Raw genomic sequence first — 19298 nt, forward strand, 5'->3', positions numbered from 1 at the left:
AATTTTTTATTTTTATTTTTTATAGAAGAGTGAGAAAGGTAAGTTTTATTCTTTCGGGTGTTCGGATACATTTGCAAGTGGTGTAGGTAGAATAGAATGAAAGAGAAACCAAATTTTGGAGTCAATGAGTGTGTGGTGAGTGAGCAAGCTTATAGAGAAAAGGGGGCATCCGGTGAAAGCTGAAGTCAAAAGACATCAAGATCCTCCAAGTTGAAAATCCTCTAGTTATCCTAAGTGAATTCTCCTGTGTTCACATGTATACTTTTACTCAAATCCATGGGATGCAGTGTGCTTCTTCTCCTCCTACACAGGAGGGATTGAGGGTTCAAATCCCCAATGTGTCAACAGTGGGCATGCGCGTGAGAATTGGTATGTGATACCAATATTCACACATATATATACACACACTTAAATGGAAATGAATGAGAGCAATTTTTGACATCCTATGTGAATTATATGACTCCGCTGCCTTTTACATATCAAATTAAATATTAAAAATCTGAGTTTTATACATATGATTATGTATGGAACAATTCAATTGACAAGAAAATTAGAAAAGGAAAAAAGAAAAAAGTTAGATGCATCGGTCATGATACCTGAAATAAGTATGTCAAGAATTTTTGTTCAAGAATGTTGATCTCTTCTGGGGATAGGTTGTGTTGCTCCAAGTTCTGAGTCCCATGAACAGGATCAAAGAGGGAGTACAATTGCTGTAACCACAATGTACATCAAACTAAAATTAGAACAAAATAAAAAGAAATAATAACATGAACCTAGTATGGATGTTATATGTCAATGAAGATTTTTTTATCTTAGAAAGGTCAATAGAACATGATACTACCATTAGATCCTCAAATTGTAGAAGATACCAAGTTCTAATTGTGGACTCAACTCTCTTGCTAAGCTTTACAAATTCAGCACGGTCAGAACTCTGCTCTGCAAAAAATTTCAGTAACTCAAAGAATTGAGGTCCACTCAGAACTGTCAAGATTGAAATCATAGTCCAGAACTATAACCGAAAAAAAAAATAAAAAATAAAAAAAAAACCCTCAGCAAAAAAAAAAAAAATTCTTACCTTTGGTACAGATGGAGCACAGCTTTGTATTATAATGGTCATGCTCTTAAACTTCACTCAATTCAACAAAGTCATGTGTCAACTATTTCAAGTCAGCTACATATCTTTTTTCACCATTTTGCTGTCTAAAACCATAACTTTAATTAAATCTCTCAGAATCATAAGTTTCTTTACTAATCTCAACCAATATCTGTTTCATCTCTTTCCCTTAGCATTATTATTAATTTGGGTCACATCATACTTTCTCATCAGTATAGTTATTACCATTTCAACAAGGTCAAACCATTTTACTTGATTTTTCCTTATTTTATTTCTAATGTGGCACCTCAACTGTTTCACAAATGTAATCAGTTCTAGTTTTATTTTTCCTATTTTATCACAATTAATCTCATCACTTACATTTCAAATACACTTATTTTTTAAATACATTGTTTCTTAGTTGCCAAACATTCTGCTCTAGAAAGTTAGGTTAGTCTACTGTCTTACAAAATTGACCTTTATTTTTTATGTTTTAGGATAAATCCCATGATATACCGCAGGCACTACTCTAATTCTCTGAGGACCCTTATTATCAATATCTCCGATTTGAAATAAAAAATTAAAAAATTAAGTCCAGGTAATGAGAACGTCCTTTTCCTTTTCTCTTTTTTTTTTTTTTCTTGTATCTCTTGACCCTCAGTTCTGCTACATTTTCATTTGTGTTTCTAATTTGACTAAAGTCACATTTCATGTACTAAGTTTTACTCTATCGTATCATCATCATTCTTGTCTTTATCCCATATGGATGAGGTCATCTATCTGGTTCAATTCTAATCGTGTAATGTTAACATTGAAATTATTTAATTGCGCAAATCATGTGGTCAAACACTTTAGTATTACATAAAAAATTACTGAAACTCTAATTTCATATTATTGATGTGATAGGTAAAATAAAATGGAGATACTGAAATTTTTTGTAATGCCAATGATAAAAATATTTTAATGACAAGCATCATTTTCTTACTTTAACTGCGATCTTCTTGATGGTAGGTTTGGGTTGAAAAATGCAAGATAATTCATGGACATACACACGAACATAGAAGTCCAGTAACTGATCATCAAAAGTAAAAAATCACAATGGGAGTGGGGAGGATGCCTGCAGCTGGTTCTGATAAGTAAGATAATACACGTAAAGAGTGTGTTTGTGTGTGTGTGTGTGATATATATAGACATGCAGATAAATTAGAAAGGATGAATGTTGTGCGGAAATACCAATGAGGTTGGCCAAGGTCATGATGAGCTTCGGCTTTGGAATTGGAATTACCGATTCTCGCTCCAGCCGGATAACTTGTTTGATCTGCTTCTTCTTCATTATCTCTAGAGCCCTGTATACGTCTGTAACTCTTATTTGCCTTAGAGCTGTGTTGGTTGGGTAACTCCTCGTCTCCTCCCCCAATATTCATTCATTTATTTATTTATTATATATTATTAACTAAATAAGAACTATTCAAGAGGTTGGAAAGTTTCTAACGGTATTTTCGATCTGTCCAACGGTTGGTAAAGTTGAGAGGCATTTGGGGGTTCTCTAGACCCCAAAAAGACGGATCTAGTATTTGGTAGGGTACCCAAAACCTTAAAAAAAAAAAACACTTTAAAATGAAGCTACATACGCTCCAATTCCCACCCCATTCATTGCCTGTCACACATCAATCAGTGTGCCCGGACCAAAAACTGAAATTTTTAGGGCAAATTTCGTAAAGCCCCCAAAAAATCCCAACCAGTTTTTAAAACCCCCAATAATATAACAACGTTATTATTTTACTCCAACTCTGTCAATTGGCCGTTAAAAGTATGTGAAATGACTAAATTACCCTTATTATATTTCCTTTTATTTAAAAAATCAAAAAATCATATTTTTGAAACTGAATGAGAATAGTCTGCACCACCGACGCCTCTGAACTCATGATGAAAGCCTTCCCCTCCAACCGCTTCCCAACGGCATTTGTTCGCTAATTTCCCTTCTCCATTGATGACCACAGCTTCGGACTCTGGCTTTGACGACTCCGAAGCTCCTATTCCAAAAGCTTGTCAAGTGAAACCACCAAATGATAGTGAACCATTATGGCCAAATCCACATAATTTTAATTTCAGTCAAATTTTTGAAATTTTTAAGCATTGACGGAAGATAAACAATAAGAAAGCAAAAGGCAAAAGTGAAATCTTTGAGAAACAAATCAAGAGATCTTCCTTGTGTGTGAGAGAGAGAGAGAGACAGATGAAGAGGGAAGGGATTTTGGGTTTTTGAGTGGTGATTGTGTGGACATGAGCCTAGTGTTCGGTGCTCACTTCTTGGAACGCATCATGATTTGTGGTCTTTTGTAACAAGATCGGTAGGTTGCGGTAGAAAGCCCATCAAAGGGCTCGCCGACGTCACCACGGTAAATTCATCGTTGGTTTGATCACCATCTCCGGTAGAACCTGTAGGGTCGTGGGCATCATGGTGTTATCACCTTAGGTCTGCCTACCTGAACCGTGAATTTTGCAAAGAAATCAGCACCATTTGCAGCAGCAAACCTATCTACGGGTTCGCCGGCGAGAGCTTCATCCGAAAATACACCAGTGCCGATACTCCCATGAGCAGATGATGGTCCTTTGGTTGTGACGACTTCGGAAGGTTGCAAGCTTGTCACCAGAGATCGGCTCATGTAGTTCCCGGAAGCTCGCTTGCTTTTGGCTGGAAGGAACTTTGTTTCTCACTTCTCACTAGTTTAGTGACGTCAAAACCTATTGTTCTTCACCAACATTCACATGCCAGGGGTATTGTCAATTTGTCAAAAAATTTGTTCACCACGCGCTGAGTTAACGAGGCCAATTGCCAGAGTTGGGATAAAATGATAACGTTGTTATATTGTTGGGGGTTTTAAAAACTGGTTGGAGTTTTATGATCACTTATTGATAGTTTTTGGGGTTTTATGAAATTTGCCCATATTTTTATAACCTTTGCTGACATCATAATTTAAACTCCTTAATGACCACTGGATTCACTGTTTTAAAAAAGAAAAAATTACTAACCTGGAATCACACCAGTTCACGTGCTAAACACAGGCCAACTCTTCAAAACACATCCCCACGGTGGCCAATTTATTGTGGCCACAACCAACACCAGGGCAGAGCTGTAAATATTCAATGTAAATAACGTCTCCATGGGATTTGTTCAATGTGTGATCTATATATATATATATATAGAAAGGCAAACCAATAAACAAAAAAATGGCAGCTTTATTGCTTAAAAGCAGTTTGCTTCTTGTAGTGTTCCTACCCTGCAAAGTTATGGGAAGACATTTCTCCACCAAGGGAGAAGAAAAATCACAATGAAAATGAAAATATAATTTGTTCTCGCCTCTCAAATTAAGAGATCCCTTAATTTTACCACCTTCCTCATAACCTACCCCTACCTCCCTGCCTAGAATCTAGTATATACAAGGTGTTGGATCAGTTCTTGTTTGTGTATGTACATATTTCCATTGCAAATTTTGTGTACTCGACTTCCCAAAAACCCTGGCTGAATTGTCTTCCTAAAAATAAATACCCAAAACACCTGTTGCAAGCATCTTGTATTCTACATCTGTGCTCATCTGACTTCCAACCAAGCTCATATAACTTGCAATCCACTTGTCCAAACTAGAAAACTCCACATGTTTAATACCTTAGTGATTCCAAGACCTGAGGAATGGTTTCCCCATAGCGTCCTGTAAAGCAGAAGTCTGATTTGGCAGGTTCATCCATCCTATATTATTGTTCTTTACGGCAGCTGAAGCTTCCTGCCCACTCAAGTAGTTAAGTGGATGAGCTGTCTGTTGCAACAAATTGCCTGGTATGGGAACACCCCCACCCACACCACCATAATTTGCAGACTGAATGAACTGTTCAGTGGAGCCCATTGAATCAAAAGGGACAGCAGAATGTAACTCGTTACAATGAGATAAAACACTGAAGAGGCTCTGATCGGCATTGTTTCTACTTCCAATGCTCTGGCTTGGGCCAACAGCACCATCCAAGCCAGGCCAACCAGCACGGGCTCGATGCTCACCAGAAAACCAATTCTCACCCAACTCCCCACCATTCAAATGGGACCGGAGAGGTGCTGACATGCTGGGAGTATTCACAGCCCAATCCTGAATATTGACAGGCAAGAAGTGTTCTTGCCTTGGAAATGAGTATCTACCTCCATCAGAGTACACGTTCTCTTGAATATTTTGACGCGTGTAAAGATCAGTCAATCTCTTCTGCCTCACCTCCAATGGCAGTGATGGATGCAGCTGCTCCTGGAAGTGCCCAGAAGATTGACCAGCTTCCATCGATACATTGGCTGTTGGCTGGAAATCTAACCGTGTCTGTTTCCGCTCGTGATGGTAAGATAAACCCCCTCGGCCATTAAAGTAATGTTGAAGTAGCTCATTTCGGTCTTGGTTAGGGTAAGGACTGACAAAAGACTGATCATTGGAGTGTCTGTGCAGCATATTTTTCTGGGTGTCTTCTTCATGGATGTTAGATTCCAGATCAATCAATCGGGCTGGTTGCTCCTCAAGAACTTGTGGATGCCCAACTGACAAGTCACTGGGAGAAGTGTAATCACGGTTAACAGAAGTAGAATGAAAATAAGAATTTGGCACGCCAACTGCTGGCCAAACATCAGTAGCAGAAGAGAGAGGATCCCCCTGACTGACAGCTACCTCCAAATGATTCAAATTTTTTGGGTACTCTGATACGATAGGAGGGACCTTGTCTGTTTCTGCAATCAGATGGTCCTCATCAGAATTCAAATGCACGGGGTGTAATTCAGAGGTACCACTGAGGGAAGTAAGTTGCTGCACATGCTGATTCTCTGAGGAAACATGAACAGATTCATGAGCATCTTCTATGGAGGGTTCATGGTTTGGTGCTCTGTTATACATCTGCTCCTGCAGGATGCCACCAAGGTTCTTTTTCTCTTCATCCTGACCACCCAATAATGAACTGACAACAGTTAAGATACTGTAACTAATGAAGATCATTAGAAAAAACATGAATTTAGTTGAAAGGTTAACTTTACATGCACAGATACCCCAACACACAGCAAAAAAGAGAGCACAGTACCAACCTCTAATGCAGTGGTAGGCTCATGATTTGCTCCATTATCCATCTCCTGAAGCAAGCTATCTGAATTCTCTCTCCCCTCACCCTGAACACCCAATAAAAATTTGCCAAGTTAAAATTTAACAACTAATGAAGATTACCAACAATAGCATCACCGGTGAAGGAAAATGAAAATTTGCTGAATGTGGAACAAATAGCAATTTGATGTTATATGTCATAGCCTCCAATAGTCACATCACAAACTCAAAGAAGAGGGGGCATGGTAAAAAACCTCTGTTGTATTTGTGGTTTCATGGTCTGCTGATCCATCATCCGTCGGCTCTGATAGCAAGCTATGAGTGTTCTCTTTCTCTGCATCCTGATCACCCAGTTAAAAACTGACAAGTGAGCATAGCACAACCAATGAAGATATGATGAACATACAGGCTCAACAAAACTCTGCTAACATTCAACATACACTCGTATAAACAAGGACAAAAGAAGGGCTTCGTTTTTTTTGATAGATAATGAAAAGATTTTATAAATACGCTGAAACGGGCAGCGCTCCCAAACCAAACAACTGCCATCCAAGACGATACTAAAGCTTCAAGCTATCAACAAAATCCAAAAGACAATCCACTGACATACAAAAGAAGGGCTTCGTATCAACCTCCTTAACAAATTTCAGTTTATCTTCCATATCTTGCTCTAAAGACTGCATCAATTGCCATTTCTGTAGCTGCCTTCTTCTCCAGTTCACAAATGCTGCTGGAAGATCTGTGTTTGCCAAACGCAACCTGTATAAACGACCAAAATTTAAGGAGGGAAATCAATGAGCTTGAAGTAAAACAATCTTTGGTGTTCATTTTGCAAAACACTAACCAGTGGTCATGCAAATTCTGCCGTTCTTCTTCCTCAAATACTTCATATGGTTGCACATGAAAAGTATCAAGGTTACCTAAAACACGATTAAGAGACCTAGATTGAATGCTATTGCTAGAGTGCTTCATACTACTCTTGACACGTTGATGCTGCTCCTTGCTAATCTGAAATATGAGATAGACCAATGATCAGCTATAGACCCTCTTATAAAAGGTTCCTATTTGTTTCCTTATCAACCAGAAAAGGAATTCCAAAATTTTAGAAATCATATACTTAAGACAGTTGTTTGAGCTTGATTTAAGTCCTAGCCGAAGTTTCATGCACAAGTTTGGAAGCGCCAGACAACGGTCAAGGCAAAATCCAAATTTCAGACAAGAATAAAATAAAGTGGGCTGTAATAATTATTTTGAAGTGTGCATGGAATGAAGCGAAAGAATTTTGAAGACCAAAATTCCCAATATTTACAACTAGAAAACCACGTTTAAGAACAAATGTACAGGCAAGTAAATTCATAGTATCTTTTTTTTTTTTCCTAGTTGGTACTCACACACACATGCCTCTACTGAGGCTCGAAGCCCTGACCTCTCTTTGAGAAGTAGGGGCTTGATACCGCTAGGCCACTGGCCTGTTGGTAAATTCATAGTATCACACGTGGGTTTTTGTAGAATTTAGGAGGCAAGTAAATTCATAGTATCCCGTGGGTGTTTGTAGAATTTAGGATATATTATATGAACAACCTTGATATAAGACATATATTTGGCACCATCACTGCAATAGATATTTTGCTTGTGTAGCTTCTCTCCTTTTCTGGGTCTTGCAACCACCTTAAGCCCATCTGATGAATTCTCATATTTCTCCATCGAATTTTTTCTGCAGATCAAGAAACCCAACACAAATAATTAGACTCCTTTAAGACTAGTTGGAAGATGAGAACTGTATCCAAATAAAATATACATGGCACAAAATAATAATCACAAGCAGCATAAGAAAAGAGTATAAAAAAAAAAAAAAAAAAAGAGATACATGAAAACAATAAAACATAGGGGTGAATTACTCTGATCTGACATGATGTGTGGTTTTTGCACCCAAAGACCAAACTTTTGTCAAAATTGTGGTCAATCTCCCCCAAGCCATTAATTATCTATTAGGACCGTCAAAAAATTTACATTGAATGTTAAGATTGCCCTTAGTTGAACTGAAATCACATTGTTATCCTTCTAATCTTTTTTAAATGCTGAATGTCAAGATTGCCCTTGTTTGAACTGAAATTACATTGTTATCCTCCTAATCTTTTTAGTGACAAATTTACCCTCCATTCATTAATATATCCACCGGCCTTCACCAAGTCTCCTGTTCTCTCTCCTCCGTGCTCCTCCACCGCCACCACCATCGACGACCACGGTTTGCCACCATCCTCATTCCTCTCTCTCTCTCTCTCTCTCATTCCCTTACATCCTCACCACTTGTCTTTCTTATGTCTATCCATCCCTCTGCTATCCATCTCTATTGAATCCTAGCTAAGATCAAATACAAACCCCATACTTAAAATTTTCATTGCAGAGACATTGATGGACCAACCTAAACCTACTTCCCAAACTTGAATCCACCACTGAGAGCACCGACGCCAACGGCAATGATGCCAACAGCATTTTTGGTGGCAGACATTATATAATTTGGAGAGAATCTGTGTAAAGTATAAACGCACTGGAATAGCTCATGGTAAAGGCTAGAGAGCTTGATTACCGTCTTTGCAGCTCTCCATCCTTCATCACTATGTTCTGATTATCACTACTGCAAGCTTTCTCATCGGTCCAGGAACAAGATTCAGATGTTGCTGCAAGGTTCTCCTCAGAGTCATGAAACCTATATTCATTCTCAGCATGCTTTCTTGCCCTGCTGCTCATAAAATTTATTACAATATGTCTAAGTGAGACACAAAACATATTTTGAAAAAAAAAATTATAATCAAATAAAGAACTGATCACTGACTCAAATATACCACTATTCAAAATTCAAACAAGAAGTAAAATCACCCATCGGAAGCGAATCAACAATAATAAAGTATGATCCCTTCTTACCCATTACATTTGTTAATCCAATGTATTGAGCAAAAATGCTTATATAAATAAACACTGAACTAACAACTTTCAGACAAGACGCATTAAAATGTTGAATGCAATTAAGCTTACTGCTTAAAGCATCTTTAGATTTGTGCATATGCATACAAAATATTTGATTGCATTATTAGCACGAATGCAACTATATTACATAAGAAAGCCCCCCATTTAGTTCACCCACCAAGATTGGACCTATACACAGATGCCCAAGAAAAACATACATATATATGTATACAGAATAAATTAATAATATATACATATACATACAATCCATAAATATATGTATATATGAATATATAGTACATATATAATCTATATGTAATGTGTGTGATTGTATTTGATGCGCAAAGAAATAAAAAATACAGGAAGCTTTCTTCCTCCCCTTATCCCCGCCAAGCTTCCGTCCCCTTATCTGCCCAATTTTGCATGGTTTAAAATTATGCATGGAAGAGAGAACTCATCCCCCTCCCTTTTTTCCTCCTTTCCCCCACTAAACAGGGGGAGCGTCTTCATTCTTCCCCCTTCCTCCCTTCATTCTCCTTCTAACCGAACACAGTATAAAAGATATGTCTTCATTCTATGTGTTCATTCATATTTTTTGGTAGTGAAAATTATATTCGTTTGATTTATTTTTTAAAAAAGATATTCGTTTGAACGAAAAAGCAGTAATCAGAATATGGAAAAGAACTTGGGAGGATTTGAATAAGTATTGCAACTTTTATTTAATCTTTCACTTGTCTGAAAATTTAATTCACATGGTTGTAACTAGCATGAAATCAACTTGTAACGTGATATTAAATTAGGCCTTGGTATGTTCTTTAATATATGTGAACTAGAGAATATTCGGAGTTGTTTTAAAATCTAGAGAAAATTAATTAATTAGGTTAATTAATTTTATTTTAAGTGTTTTACTCACTCAATTGGATTTTTAACTTGATATTGTTGATGAGCATGGCATGTACTATCATATACATTAAATTGAGAATATTTGAATAGATTTTGAGACTTTTATTTAATTATTATCTTTGTATGGAATTTAATTCACATGGTTGTACCTAGCATGGAATGAACTTGCAATGTGATATTAGGCCTTAATATGTTCATTAACATATATGAAAATGAGAATATTTGAATGAGTGTGGAGAACTTTATTTAATTATTTTCTTGTATGAAGTTTAATTTACATAATTGTAATTTAGGAAGAAATAACTTGTAATGTGATATTAAACTAGTCCTTGCCATGACCATCGACTTATATTAATTTTAGAATATTTAGAGTTACTTTGTAATCTTGAGAATTTAATTATTTAATTTAATTAAATTCCATTATATGCTTCCATTAAAGTAGTTAAGTATTGAAGTTGTTTTTCGTATCAAAAAAAAAAAAAAAAAAAAAAAAAAAGTTGTTTTCATGCTTAACTTGTAAAATTGGAACTTGTTGTATGATTACATTATAGTATTTCATGAGTAGAAGTTATAGTTTAACTTGTTTATATACATATTATATATTTGACATGTGATATGCCACTGTAGCTTGAAAACATAGGACGAATATTGTGTGTTTTACTTGACTTGTTTGTGCATGGTAGTTGACTAATATATTGCGTATATGTATTATACCTTGATGCACAACTTGTTGATTTTAGGAAAGCTTACATGGACATTGAGTATGTTACGGCTAGGATATGGCTCTAGTACGGGGGATGAGAGCTCCCCCTACAACATATAGTGCGCACTGGGTGGTCCCTGTGGGCTAGTAACCCAAAAACACCAATATACGGTTTTATTCCGGGTTTAGTGCGCGCTCCAAAAAGACAAAGCATTGCCATTGTGATTTGATGGTTCGTTTACCCATATTGCATGAAGAGAACCCTGCCTCCACCAAACTCAACAATTTCTATATAAAGCAAAATATACAAGAGTGTATTAACCTCCATGTCTTCTGCACAATTTCCTTTTCGGGATCCTTGACGCTTGACCATGTTTCCTTCCACGTCAGTAAATTCCCAATCATGCTGCCACAAGCTTAAAAAAGTCATAACCATATAATTTAGAGCAAGACAATTCAAAAAATTGTAGAATATAAAGTGGAAAAGAGGAAGTTCGTAAGAATACATACTCATTATGATATTTTTGTAACTCTAAGTAGTATGCCTTCTTATTAGCCTTCAGACATTGTTCCTGATGAAGAACAGCATCAGGATGAAGATTACCAGAACAAAGTGATGCACCCCTGCGAGTATATATACTAAATAAATTGACAGATTCAAAATTTGAAAGTTCACCATAAAGCATTGCATTCAAAAGGAACATTTCTTCAAAAGATCTCAAGATTATACGGAAGTGGGTTATAATAGGACAAGACATGCTAAGATTAAGATATCAGAACGTCGCCCACATATTTGAGAGACTTGGAGGTGGGACAAGAATAAAAGAGTTAAATCAATAAAGTTAAATTAAAACGCTTGGTGGAATACATTAAAAATAAGGGAACAATATATCAATCAATTCAGAGTCCAGAATGCTGAGATCAGTTTTTCCATTTCGTAAAAAGACAAGTACGCACATCTGTGGAAACTGTCAGAAGTACAAGGAGGATGCTAAATGATTAACAAGCAGATCCACAATCATCAAGTGACTGATCCATAAACTCGATTTAAACGTGTAGCTAGGATTTGACAAGTTGCTAAAAAGGTTACATAGTGAAATAGTTACCTTATTATAAATAAAATGACAAAACTATGTAATATATGTTCAAATTTAAAATGTGTAGCATAAAAAGACTTGCCATTTGAGAAAAGGATTTCCAAAATGAAAGTTATTCCCCGCAAGCAATTCTTTGACAACTTGATGCGCTTCATCTCCCTTAGGAAGAAACTGGGAGAGAAAGTTCCTCTCATTTCCAGATAAATGAGTCTGCCAAACCTATAACAAGTTCCAGATAAAATGCATAATATTCTGAGCAGAAAAATCATTTTTTGAAGTCAAGGTAATTGTGCATCAACATTAAATTATCATTACCTCATAAGAAAGGACCTCTTTTAAATTTTCCAAGTCAAAAATTTCATAAGGAACAGTCGAAACATCTGCCAAGTTATTGTGCCAATGAGGAACATAATCAATGGATGGAATCAAGTCCCTCCGTGTTAAACCAATCTGTTCCCTCTTGGCAACAACATTCTTCTTCTTGTCATCCCACTCAAGAGAAATATTAGGTATCATGTTCAAACCATACTGTACTAATCCAGGTTTCTTTCTTTTTGCTCTGCAATGCTCCTGGGAACTACCAATGATGGCAGCATTTAACCGTTTCTTCCGCTGATCAGTCGCCATTGGCACAAAATATCATAAATATCTTGGACAGAACATTAGACAAATGTATAACAAGATGGCGTCCTCGTCAAAATCAACTAATAACCTCCCTTCGCAAACTGAAAATATTGTCATTGGCTAATTGATTGTAGTTCACCAAGTACAGCTCTTCTCATTTTGCACATTATGTTCTGATTAAATAAAAAAAAAAAGAATAAAAAAAAAAAAAGAAGTTCTGATAAGAAAAGAACTCCCATTATGCATACACCGCAATCAGCTTTCCAAAATATGTATCAAAAGTAAATACAGAGAAAGAGAGGTATACAAGATAACATTGTAAGTTCCGTATTGTATATGATAATACATTCAGCCAGCTCATTGCTAATCCGAAAAACCTTTTTAGTATTTTTTTTTCTATGCTTTCTTGCATGAATTAAAGTGAACTTAGGAGTGTACAATACAGCATTTGCAATACTAACCAGCATGCATTCATAAAATATGCAACTGGAACATAAGCCAACCTAGTGTTTTGTAAATTACAAGAAGCGAGCAACTGAAAGAAACATATTAAATGAAGGCTCTTATGCATTTATAGAGGGAAAGAGGAATAATTTGAGATAAGATTCAAATATTACTAAAGAATAAAAAAATTTCTTGCTAAGCAAAATAATCCATGCGCCATCAGCAAGTAACTATAAAGCTTACAAAAATCTTACAGCACATTTTAACTAATTAAAGTTCTAGCTGATTACCAGGATATGTCTATTTGTAAACTGGTTTCATACCGAGGATAATGCTACGGAAAGGGGAAGACCAAACTAACATGGGTTGAGCTACGAAGAAAATATGTGATAGCACATGTTTCAACCGAGACTTTGGCCCTATATAGAGCAGAATGGTGAAATAGGATTCTATAGCCGATCCCAAGTAGTTGTAAAAAAAGCTTTCTTGAGTCTTATCTGCACATAGGCACCCACTGCATGATTAAAGAAAATTTCCAATATTCCATGTATTGCACCTGGTCATAGGCAATGAATAAGCAGACAATCCAACATTTTTCTTTTCCACGAACGCCTATTCCTAATTATATAAACAACAAAGGGGAAAGAAAGACAGAGCAGCACCAATTTGGAATGGTCCAAGTGACCACTAGTAGAGACTTTATCCAAAGATCAGCATCCAGATAAAGAATGCAAATCCAGAAGGGGTTATAAAGCCCTAAATTTACTCTTTTGAACATCTCTACCACTAAAAATACTTCATCGAAACACCTTCTATCTACTCTCTCATTGAGCAGCACATCTTCCTGGGCTTCACTAGAAATTCCAGAGCATACAACCTGGCAAACAAATTCACCATTCCTCCAAACCCCATTCAATAATACTCCATTAGGCTCAAGAAAAGAGAATAGAAGGGAGGACAATTTTGTACAAGCTACCCTTACCCATTGTTTTGTCAGCTGACTCAGCTTAATGTGGAGAGAAGATAAGACATGAAATGATCCATACTAAAAGATAAGATATGAAGCAGTCAATAGAGAATTAGAGATAAAATCTCTTTGGTTCCAAAAAATTTATCACCTTAAAAAATGAATTGATTTAGAGTACAACTACATAGGAAAGTACATTTTCTTCCCTTCTTTTCTCTACACACCTTCTCTATAACCAAACTGATGACGTTTTCCTAGCTCTCTCTTCACTACTCCTGTTCTTTGTCCCCCATTAGTTTGCCCTTAAGGACTTCTGTGCAGATCTAACATAACCTCTCTCAATATAATTTCCTTGAACACACGGGAGAGAACTAATTGACATAATCAAACTCTCAATGATATTTTCTCTGAGCAAATGGTTAGTAAGTGAACCACACCAATTTTTTCCCTTTATTATATAAAATAATAATAGAAAGATAGGAGGAAGTGAACAAAAAAATAGAAAAGAGAGGGGAGGAGGGTGTGCCATGCCTTATTGCCTTCCAAGCCTCTCATTCGCAAAAGAAGTGGAAGAAAAATAAAGAAGTGAGAGAGGGAATAACAGCGGACTTTCAAGGCACTAAAAAAAAAAAAAAAAAAGAAGAGGAGGGATAAAGATAAGAAAGAGATAAAGCGACGGGGAAGAGACAGAGAGAGGAAAGGGGGACTTGAAGCTCTTCCGAATATCGCTTTCCTGAACTTATAAGGGCTAATCTCATTCAGCAACAAAGTATACTAATAGGCTTAAGAATAGGACGAATCAGAACACTTCAACTTAAAATTACAGTGCATAACATTCACCATCCAAGGACAAAGGTAAAATTAGGCTGGATTTTAGGAGCCCACCAACTGCATTCAGGCTCTAGAAACCCTTCTAAGGAAACAACGTGCATTTGGTGAACCCAACAAATGGGCTTCTAGATGACAGCCTCCTACCAGAATCCTGTCTTTTTTAAGCAGGTTGGGTGGGTTTGAAATGAGTTCTCATAAAGTTACATACCAATTAAAGTGACAATTTCAAATTCCAAGTTTAGTCCTTACTATTTATCATCATCCTTGCCTTGTTCCCATATGAATGGGGTCGACCACATGAATTCTCTACACCACTCTTTTCTATTACCCGCCATATCGCCTACTATATTTAACTTTTTAAAGGCATTTCTATTAAACTTCATCCCACATTATTTTCGGTCGCCCTCTTGATCTCTTACCTTCTAGGGAAATTGAGCTTCCTCTTCTCACCGGCGCATCTATTGGTCTCCATTGTATGTGTCCAAACAATCTAAATCTACTCTCTCTTATTTTCTCGTTGATGGGTGCGACACCTAATTTTTCTCTTATACTTTCATTTGTGACCCTATTACTTCTAGTCACTCCAACCATCCATCTTAGCATTCCCATTTCTGCTACATGAAGGCGTTGTTCTTGTCTCTTTCTTAAAGCACAACACTCCGTTCCATAGAGAACAATATCCATCTTGCCCCAATTTTTAAAATAACTCCAAACTTAATCTATATATTGATACAACAAATTTTCGATCCGCAAAGTACTTCTCTCATAATTCTTTTTTCTTCTACACCAAATTGCTCGAACTCGAACTCGATCTAGCTCTCTCTCTTTTTCCATGCATAAATAAATGGGGAACAGATGCAAAAGCCTGAGCCTGCATAAATCGCTTTGTTGATAAAAATAAATCTGATGCTTCCATTAATGCTGGAATTTTTCTACTGCCTTTCCAACACATTCTATTATCTTTCTTCCAACAAGCCCCACAAAACAAAAATAGTTCTCTCTCTGTGTCTATATATATACACACAAACACACATATATATATATGTATACGGCGACATTCAATTGCTCCCCGTCATGCAAAGAGCAGTTCTATCCATGGGAATAAATTGCACGGCTATTACGCAAACCATCCTTTCTCTGCTTTTGGTTTTGGAAAGAATGAAAAACTACTATGCATTAAATGCGCATGAGAGAGAGGAAAAAAAAAGTTTGGTTATGTTATTTAAAAAGTAAACATCAAAATTATCAAAAAGAAAAAGGTAAAACATGAAAATCAAAACATTATCTATTGCAAAAGAGACAGTGAGACAAAGACTGCTAACAAATGGCTTCATTAGGTCTAGGCGGTCATGGAATATTGTGTGATCAGGCAAGAAGAACGACACTAAGCCTGGTGTTATCAAATTCTGGAATAGTAGTTATTATGGTTTGATACGGCATCGTGGCTAGTGTTTTCTTGTTAGCTTCTGTGTTTGGAGTCATCAATTGCAATGATTGCTTACTTTAATTCATGCTTTTACATCAATTTTTTATGGCTAATTGGCTGTTGTTGGATTTCATGAATTTAGTGTAAGATTTGTTTGCATCCTGAACACAAGATCTATTCTTGGTTCAGATTGACTTTGCTGATGCTCAAGGGGGTGGTGTTTTGGAAATCATTAGTTAAGGTGATCACGAGTCTTGCAATTTCAAGTTCTCTGTAAACGGAGGGTTTCGGTGGAGGAAGATGAAAAGTGGCTCTTCATAATCTTTGATATTTTTTCTCCTTTCTATCTTTCTTTATTTATGTAGAAGAAATCAGCCTTGTCTCTCATCTGAATGGTAGTTTTTGCACTTTCAAAAACCGGAATCCAATATAAATTGATGGATTACGTAGCAACCGTTGGATTATATCCTATGGTCAAAAACAATTTCGCGGATAATGCTCCCTGCACACCAGGGAGCAGATGCACGCTACTCTATATGTATATGAGTATATGCATATTAGTAGGGTTCAAAAGTTTCTTTTTTCTTTTCTTTAAAAAAAAAAAAAATTAAAAAATCTACAGTTCCATTATTTGTTTATATTGATTCTTCAAAATTGCTGGGGTTTTTAATTGTATTGTGCCTTCAATAATCAATTTAATATAGATTTTGATTAGTAACATATGTTGATGTTTAATATAACTTTAATTCAAAGGTACTTGTATAATATGTTTCGACAATCAATTTTTTTTTTATAAGTTCCTCATAAAAGCCATCTCCATAAGGACCTTCAGTTCTAGGAAGTAGCACTGAATAAGGCCCAAGGATACCACTTTTGCTTCTTTTGTAGCATAATATGATTTATTATTTATGTAGTGTCAGTTTCTATTATTAATGTTATTAAGTTCCTAGTCTGTATTTAGAGTCATGTGCTCATCATATCTCTTTCAAAGGGTTAATGGTCAAGTATTGCTCATGAGAGTCATTGAGTATTCTTTTCTTTCATGAGGTCAACAATAAGCTCTTTGCCGCTTATATTAACTGTAGGAACAAGCTCTTGTGATATTATTACGTATTATCATTTAATTGACATTTTGCAGTCTTATTGAAACCCTAGAACTCTTTATATTCTCGTTCTTCCTGTGAACCATTGCATTCTTACTATCTGTGTCTTTTCCTACAGATTTTTCCTATTTTCTGCACCATGTGCTCTTTACAAAAGGAAAAACAACTATTCTAGAGATGAAGCACACTTCCTTATTTTAAATCATCAAATCCCTTCAAAATAACCATCCAAAGTTCTCCAAACCACCACTGTATGACTCTATCCCACTTCTTTTCTTTCTTTTTCTTTTTTTTTTCCTTTTCTAATGGATGACATCTTACCTGCCCTCCCAAATAGCAAGCCAATTTTAATTCCTCAAAGTTTCACCCTAGCAAATATGGGAGTTCCATAATATGTTGAGTCTCATCAAGTACAAAAACAAAATTTCCATATTGAATCAGCTGCAATCTTTTTGACAGTGGGATATAGAATTACATGCTTCTCAGTGCCAAAGGAAGGGCTCACTTGTGTGCATGCACATGGCTACTTTAATCCTATTGCAAGGTGTTTAATCCAAACTAATTAAAGATATAATTTGGTGTAGCTAGAAAAAAAGATTCAGCAAAGTTGAGAAAAAACTTATTCATTTTCTAGCCATTAGTTACATCATTATTTATATACTTAGGGCACTGGCCAAATAAACAACTTCAGAGGGTTGTATCTATCAGATCGGTGGCTAGTGATCTACATACACAATATCATCCGATAGTGCAAAGAAGCACTACTCAAGACACCTTATAAAAAGGAATGCTACCCAGACACTTAATATTTCTGTGGCTCAGAAAGAATAAAATTTGGTCAGACACATACTACCCATAAAACCTGAAAAAAAGTAAGGAAATATTATATGTGCATATTACATAGCAATTGAAGTTTGCAGTTAATGTAACTTGCAATTCTCTTCCTCATCCCTAAAAAAGCAAATAGAGTTTGACAACGAAAAAGAAAAAAGAAAAGGAACAAACTTGCATGCAAGAAAAACAGAAGAAGATACTTTTCTTTAACTTCAACTCATTAACCAATAATCAACAAAAAGATAGGCCTGGATCACAAGGGAGAAAACATTAGTTCCAATCAATTCATGAGTGCAAGAAAACGAAACCACAGATGCATCGATATAGAAAATAAATTACGAGAAATAAAATAGAAATAGGCAATAAAGATACTGCCTTTGATTCTATAAAACAAAGCCCTAAAAATCAAAGCAGAGGCAGAAGAAAAGGCATTACCTGGAACGTAGTGAATGGTGGAGTATAGAAAGGACTCTTAAGCGTCGAAGCGTACCTAACCTAAGACGAGGATTCGCATAAAATCAACAGTTTGATCCTTAAGAAAAATAAACAGACAAATAAAATATTAAGAAACAAAGAATTTGGAGAGAACAGAAAACTGGATGGATTTAGCGAAAGGAGAAAAGGAATGGGTTGGGGGGTGTTATCCGATTCGCTTGGGGAAGGAGAAGAGAAGAGGGGCGCACAAACATAGTAACATAACAACACGTAGAGATAGAGATAGACATAGAGATAGAGATATAGATTGAGATTGAGAAAGGATGGATCAGACGGATGTGGTTTATCGGGACCGTTATGGTTAACTCCTTTACTCCCACTGGATAAATTAATCTCATGTTTGCGCGCGCTTGGGGCTCGGCTTGGCTCCAGCCCAATTCAACATTGGTTCGTGTACACGAATTTTGATTAGACTGAATTATCAAGTGGTGTAGTGTGGCGAGAAGGCTATCCAATTCAAAAGTTTAAGTGTGATTCGATCCAAAAGTTTAAAAGTAAACTCATTTATATTCTTTTTTTTTTACTTTTTAATGGGATCCAACGCAAGACAAGACTCTTTTGATAACGTTCTCCCTAATGATGACAAAAATTTACACCAATTTTGGATAGTTTTGGAGAGCCTATTATGAAAATGGGAACGAGGGCTACTTAAAAACACCTTGTTGAATTTTGGGGGGGGGGGAGGGGGTGGTTACTCTGT

General features: G+C 36.2%; 2 protein-coding genes across 6 annotated transcripts in view; both read right to left on the bottom strand.

Annotated features, from left to right (window-relative positions):
- Nucleotides 1–2816, bottom strand: part of LOC132267473 (uncharacterized) — a 45863-nt gene extending 43047 nt beyond the window's left edge. The window contains exons 1-3 of the mRNA XM_059768635.1: nucleotides 2327–2816; nucleotides 842–936; nucleotides 597–710 (exon numbers count right to left, since the gene is read on the bottom strand). Coding sequence (XP_059624618.1) covers nucleotides 597–710; nucleotides 842–936; nucleotides 2327–2426 — 309 coding nt within the window. The 5' untranslated portion in view covers nucleotides 2427–2816. The remainder of the gene's footprint in view (nucleotides 1–596; nucleotides 711–841; nucleotides 937–2326) is intronic.
- Nucleotides 2817–4313: 1497 nt separating this feature from the next.
- On the bottom strand, nucleotides 4314–18817 carry LOC132315599 (uncharacterized). 5 transcript variants are annotated; one of them, XM_059813928.1, is made up of 13 exons: nucleotides 18539–18816; nucleotides 18304–18351; nucleotides 12190–12671; nucleotides 11957–12093; nucleotides 11288–11401; nucleotides 11100–11183; nucleotides 8795–8947; nucleotides 7789–7921; nucleotides 7052–7215; nucleotides 6840–6966; nucleotides 6462–6548; nucleotides 6195–6275; nucleotides 4314–6051 (listed from the first exon to the last, which is right to left on the bottom strand). In XM_059813928.1, the coding sequence occupies exons 3-13, from the start codon at nucleotides 12499–12501 to the stop codon at nucleotides 4762–4764; spliced, it is 2682 nt and encodes an 893-aa protein (XP_059669911.1). In that variant the 5' UTR covers nucleotides 12502–12671; nucleotides 18304–18351; nucleotides 18539–18816; the 3' UTR covers nucleotides 4314–4761. The 5 variants fall into 5 exon arrangements, with proteins under 5 accessions (XP_059669911.1, XP_059669912.1, XP_059669913.1 ...); XM_059813929.1 differs by having other exon boundaries at nucleotides 18275–18351; XM_059813930.1 differs by lacking the exon at nucleotides 18304–18351 and having other exon boundaries at nucleotides 8795–8944; nucleotides 18539–18817.
- Between the last annotated feature and the right edge of the window lie 481 nt (nucleotides 18818–19298).

The sequence above is a fragment of the Cornus florida genome, unplaced genomic scaffold, assembly GCF_030987335.1.
Source record: "Cornus florida cultivar Cherokee Brave unplaced genomic scaffold, ASM3098733v1 CherokeeBrave_3.0.0_Hap2_Chr07, whole genome shotgun sequence".
Classification (NCBI taxonomy): Eukaryota; Viridiplantae; Streptophyta; class Magnoliopsida; order Cornales; family Cornaceae; genus Cornus; species Cornus florida.

Bases quoted from the DNA above. Each gene is read 5' to 3' on its own strand.
- LOC132315599 (XM_059813926.1), bottom strand. From the start codon at position 12,501: ATGGCGACTGATCAGCGGAAGAAACGGTTAAATGCTGCCATCATTGGT. The intron at 7,922-8,794 runs GTAATCAAGCTC...CTTGATCTGCAG, and splicing joins GATGGAGAGCTGCAAAGACG to AAAAAATTCGATGGAGAAAT. The intron at 6,276-6,461 runs GTTTTTTACCAT...TTGGGTGTTCAG, and splicing joins AAACCACAAATACAACAGAG to GGTGAGGGGAGAGAGAATTC.